The 5,826-nt window shown below is 40.5% G+C and overlaps 1 protein-coding gene across 1 annotated transcript; it reads left to right on the forward strand.

The window, feature by feature from the left end:
- The first annotated feature begins 2,291 nt into the window (after positions 1–2,291).
- Positions 2,292–2,754, forward strand: LOC130135581 (uncharacterized). Its single transcript, XM_056305103.1, has 2 exons — positions 2,292–2,597; positions 2,683–2,754. The coding sequence occupies exons 1-2, from the start codon at positions 2,313–2,315 to the stop codon at positions 2,704–2,706; spliced, it is 309 nt and encodes a 102-aa protein (XP_056161078.1). The 5' UTR covers positions 2,292–2,312; the 3' UTR covers positions 2,707–2,754.
- The last annotated feature ends 3,072 nt before the right edge of the window (positions 2,755–5,826 follow it).

Consider the following 5,826-nt stretch of genomic DNA (forward strand, 5'->3'; position numbering starts at 1 on the left):
CTTGGTGATGTACTTTAGACGATCGGTGATTCAAGTTTTTCGACTGGGCACGTTTTCGGATATGTTTTCGGTGTTATTCGATAGTTCGAGTTTCCGTTTTAGAATGTGTTTTCGAGATTGTGTTTCTCAACATTGGTATCAGAGCATGTGTTCTTGTTTCCTGATCGTTTAATATGCTTATTACACGGATTGATGGCCGAAATTCGTGAAACGGCACCGACGAACGCTCGGGTATGAAAACCGACACCCGACCGTACTGTTCGGGATCGTTTCTCTAAATTTCGTGTGATAAATTTTATTTTTTATGGAATAGGGTCGTAGTGCTCGTCGAGACGAGCAAAATGACGGGTGGCACGCCGCCGGGGGAGGCCGGCAGCGCCTCCACGCGCCGCCGCAAGCGGCGGCTACGCCGGCATGTGCATCGCACTTGCGCAGCGGTTACCGCCGCGCACGTGCGCCGCACGCGCCATGCGTGCGCGTGTGGGCGTGGCTGACGTCACACTGACGTTAGCCACGCCGGTTATATTTTTTGGGCCGAAAGGCCCGGCCCGGTATGCCGGATATGATTGGTTTGGTCCGATCCGACCCAGTTGCTGACCCGTGACTCGACCCTGCTTACCCGTTGAACTGACCCGGTCATTCGTTGACCGTTGACCGGCGTTGACCACCGTTGACCTGCGTTGACCACCGTTGACCGGCGTTGACCACCCAAAAAAAAAATTTGGTACTGAAAGGGGGCAGAATGTGTTTCTTGCAATATTGTATCATGGATTAAAAAGTAATCCTTTGAGTTTTTTTGCATTTGTTGCAGGAACGATGGTACGAAGATGTCAAACCCCCATTATGGCTAGGACGCCTGAACAGAAGGCAAAACTTGCAGAGTTGAGAGTTGAATTAGATAACTATCGATGGGAAAATGGCAATTTGGAGGATCACGTGGTCAAGGTCAATGAGATGATACAGAAAATCATTTGGAACGGTTATTGTATGCCGAACTTTGAGAAGATGAATGTTTTGATCAACACTCTTCCATCTGAATGGAAAAAGGTGTTGCATCAACTATGGAAGGTCAACGTGGTTCCAGCCTACAAAAAACTCTCAATGGATTTTGTGAGAGAATATTATAGGATTGAGACAACAAAGATTTCGACCCTAGGGATGAATACAACTTGGCGAAGAATAAATGCGCCATGGAAAAAGCCTAAGGGATACCCGACAATCTTTTCTTGGTTGCCAAAGAAGAAGATTGATTTTTCTAAGAACTTTGATGAATCTTTCCCTGTGTATAGGAAATTGATAAGCCATTGATTTTATTTTATTTTAGTTTGGTTTTAGATAACCTAGGTGGATAGTACTCTTCATGTTGGTATTCATGTTTCTTTTCTATGCTAGATTCGTTCCTTATGTAAATAGTTCTTAGTGAATGAATGTTGATGGATATTTTTTTATTGTGAATAGTTTATGGTACTATTCTATCATAATATCTGTCTTATTAAAATCATGTGGTTGAGTGGGAGTTCTAAAAGTTTTAGTAACTTTAAAGAACGTAATTTTACCTTAATGATTATGTTAACGATAATTTCACATTAGGATTTTAGATGATGATTGGGAACATAGTGAACTTTCGAATCTAAAACCTAAATGAAATTATTCATTAATATAATCAGTTTGTGTAAAATTGATGCATAAATAAGTGGCATTAATAATTCGTGCTTGTCTGTCTGATATGTTCAGATTCAATGGCTTCAGCAACTAAGAACATAATAGCTGAGTTGAACAAAGGAGAGAAATTGAACGGCGAGAATTATGAAATATGGAACATGAAAATCCAATATGTGCTAGAAGAACAAGAAGCACTAGAAGCTCTTAACCAACTTATGGAAGAACCTGAGGATGGGAACACTGCATAGCATAAGAGAGACAGAGATGCATTTGCTGTATGGAAGAGGAAGAACTCGCTTGCTCGCATCACGTTGTTGAGTAGCATGGAGAATGATATCATGCGAGAGTTCAGGCATTTTGAGAATGCCAAGGAAATGTGGGAAGCATTAGCAGCGAGATTTGGTGATACGTCGGTGATCAAGCTGAGACAGCTCACTATAAGGTTTGACTCGTATAAGAAGCCTTATGGTCAGTCCATGAAACAACACCTGAGAAAGATGTCGAACATGATCGTTGAGCTGAAGGATGCTGGACACATTCTGACTGATGAACAGCAAGTGCAAGTAGTGATCCGTTCCTTGCCTCAAAGCTGGGAGCACATGAAGGTGCACCTGACCCATAATGAGAACATCAAGACCTTTGAAGATGCCATGCGCCATCTCGAGTTAGAAGAGGATCATCTCCTGGCGGCGAAACCAGAAACTGACATCTATTATGCTGGTTCTAGCTCACATGGGGCTTCGAGCTCCAAGCGCAAGCGCGTCGAAAGGTTTATGAAGTGGAAAGGCAAGGGAGCAAGTTCTTTGGGTAAGAAACCAAAATTTAATCAACAAGACAAAGGAAAGCGTTCTTTTGTTAAGAAGATGTTGAGGGTGAAATGCTACAACTGTAGCAAGAAGGGCCACTTCGCTCGCGATTGCGGCGAGCCAAAGAAGGTAAACTCCCCTTGCATTCTTGAGAACTTTGCCTATGTGTCAAGTTCTGTATTTTTAACTGAGTCTAATCCTTTGTGGACTGTAGATTCGGGAGCAACAGACCATGTAGCGAAGGACAGAGATGCCTTCGTGGAGTTTCGACGGGTTCCGACCGGAACAAAATGGATCTATGTAGGGAACAACTCCAAAGCTGAAGTTAAAGGAATTGGCACCTGCCAGTTGATGATGCGTGGTGGACGAACATTGTTCCTACATGACGTATTATATGCTCAGGAGATTCGTCGGAATTTAGTGTCTGTGTTAGTGTTGGTTAAACTTGGTTTTAATTTAAACTTCCATAATAGTGGTGTTGATTTGTATTTGAATACGAATTACTATGGTTGTGGATACTTTCTAAATGGTTTTATTGTACTAGATGTTGACTTTGGTGACGTTAACGTTTGTTATTCCCTATTTACATCTTCCAACTCTTATGAAAATGATGTGAATGTGTGGCATGCTAGACTTGGTCATATTGGCCAACAGCGAATGCAAAGATTAGCCAAAGAGGGCTTATTAGGCAATATTGAAAAAGTTGATTTGCCGATTTGCGAGCATTGCCTGGCGGGAAAAACAACAAGGAAACCATTTGGAAAGGGTACAAGAGTTGAGTTTCCTTTGCAACTAATCCATTCTGACATCTGTGGTCCAATGAATGTAAGAGCAAGGCATGGGGCTGTGTATTTCATCATATTCATAGATGATTGTACTCGATTTGGATATGTCTATTTGATTTCTCATAAATCTGAGGCATTAAGTTGCTTCAAGAAATTTATGAACTTAGTAGAAAATCAATTAGATAAGAAAATAAAAACGTTTAGATCCGATCGAGGTCGAGAATATTTATCTGATGAGTTCAGAAATTTATGTGATGAAAAAGGAATAGAAAGACAGTTGTCTATTCCATATACTCCTCAACAAAATGGTGTTGCCGAGAGGAGAAACAGAACCCTATTGGAAATGGTTAGGTCTATGATGGCACAAGCTAACTTACCTATCACTTATTGGGGTGATGTTTTGTTAACTGCTGCATATGTACTTAACCGTGTGCCTTCTAAATCAGTTACTTCCACTCCGTATGAGTTATGGACAGGTAGAAAACCCGATTTAAGTTTTCTTAAACCTTGGGGTTGTGCTGCTTATACTCACGAGCCCTCTCACAAGTATGGGAAACTGGGTCCTAGAGGCAAGAAGAGTATTTTTATTAGATACTCAGAGCACTTGAAAGGGTATGTGTTTATAGGTGAGCAAGAAAGTGGGAGTATTACTGAATTTGAATCACGAGATGTCACATTCTTAGAGAATGAGTTTCCTAAGAAGGGCGAAATAGGTGAGGACTACTCACTTTTTGAAACCTTGGATCATGATAATGAAATTGATGAAGATCGTCCAAGTGGGAGCAATGTGAGAAATGAGGAATTAAATTCGACTCAATCTCAATTGCAACCGTTTGGTGAGACGATACCATCATTATCTAATCCAAGTGGGAGCGTAAAGGAGAGTGATGTACCACGTGCACAATCTTCCGTACGGCGAACAAGTCGCAAAAGTGTTCCCCGACGACGTTTTGACATTGAAGGGGAAACTTTTATGGTCGCTCCACAAGATGAAGATGAGCCAAGGAATGTAAATGAGGCTTTAAATTGCCCTAATAAGAAAAAATGGATAGATGCAATGGAAGAAGAAATGGAGTCAATGAAATCCAATCAAGTTTGGGAATTGGTTGATCTTCCGAAAGGACGCAAAGCTATTGGGAACAAATGGGTTCTCAAAATAAAACGTAAATCTGATGGCTCAATAGAAATATATAAAGCTCGCCTCGTGGCGAAAGGGTATAATCAACAGGAAGGAATTGATTATGAAGAAACTTTTTCTCCTGTAGTGAGATTTACCTCAATTCGCCTTATTTTGGCAATAGTGGCAAGTATGGATCTTGAATTACATCAAATGGATGTAAAGACTGCTTTTTTAAATGGAGAATTAGAAGAAGAAATTTATATGGAGCAACCTATTGGCTTCATTGTGAAAGGCCAAGAACAAAAAGTATGTCGACTTATGAGATCGATATATGGCCTTAAGCAGTCTTCAAGACAATGGTATACATGTTTTCATAATGCCATAGTGGCGTATGATTTTACAATGATTGATGAAGATCATTGTGTATATATCAAAGGATCCAAAGATCAATTTGTGATCTTATCATTATATGTTGATGATATACTAATTGCCGGAAGCAACATGGAGTTGGTTAATACTGTTAAGAGTTGGTTATCGTCCAATTTTGAAATGAAAGATATGGGTGAAGCTACATATATTCTTGGAGTTAAGATTTCAAGATATCGTTCCAAGAGATTATTGTTTCTTTCGCAAGAGACTTATATCAATAAAGTTCTTGAACGATTTTGTATCCATGACTGTAGACCCATTGATACTCCTATTGCAAAAGGTGAAGGATTGAGCCGTAGGTTGTGTCCTAAGACTCCACAAGAAAAGGAACAAATGAAACGCGTTCCTTATGCTAGTGCTGTTGGGAGTTTAATGTACGCTATGATGTGTACAAGACTTGACATATGTTTTGCAGTTGGAATGGTAAGTAGATACCAATCCAATCCAAGTCAAGCACATTGGAAAGCCGTTAAAAGAATCATGAGGTATCTAAAGGGTACTAGTGATTATTCTCTGAGTTATCAAGGAAAGGATCTGCGACTTGAAGGCTGCTCAGATGCTGACTGGGGAGGAGATTTAGACGAAAGGAAATCTACCTCTGGATTTGCATTCTTACTGAATAATGGCGTCATATCTTGGAGCAGTAAGAAACAAACATGTATAGCATTATCCACAATGGAAGCCGAGTTCGTGGCATTGTCAGCAGCAGTACAAGAGGGAGTTTGGCTTAAGAGATTTTTGGATCATTTAGGTGTTGTTGAGCATGCTGCAAGCTCCTTGTTAGTCAATTGTGATAGCCAAGCAGCGATAGCATACACCAAGGATCCGAAATATCATGGCAAGACCAAACATATAGATACCAAGTACAATTTTGTTAAAGATATGGTAACACGAAAGGATGTGAACTTGCAGTACATATCTACGCATAGGATGATCGCAGATCCTATGACGAAGCCAATTCCTAGAGATGTTTTCAATGGTCATGTAAAATCTCTAGGACTGCGTAGATGCTGATGTACTGAAT

Source organism: Syzygium oleosum, unplaced genomic scaffold (assembly GCF_021117445.2).
Source record: "Syzygium oleosum isolate NSW1041296 unplaced genomic scaffold, Sole_v2.1 Sole_v2.35, whole genome shotgun sequence".
In the NCBI taxonomy this organism is placed as follows: domain Eukaryota; kingdom Viridiplantae; phylum Streptophyta; class Magnoliopsida; order Myrtales; family Myrtaceae; genus Syzygium; species Syzygium oleosum.

Bases quoted from the DNA above. Each gene is read 5' to 3' on its own strand.
- LOC130135581 (XM_056305103.1), top strand. From the start codon at position 2,313: ATGCGCCATCTCGAGTTAGAAGAGGATCATCTCCTGGCGGCGAAACCA. The intron at 2,598-2,682 runs GTAAACTCCCCT...TGTGGACTGTAG, and splicing joins ATTGCGGCGAGCCAAAGAAG to ATTCGGGAGCAACAGACCAT.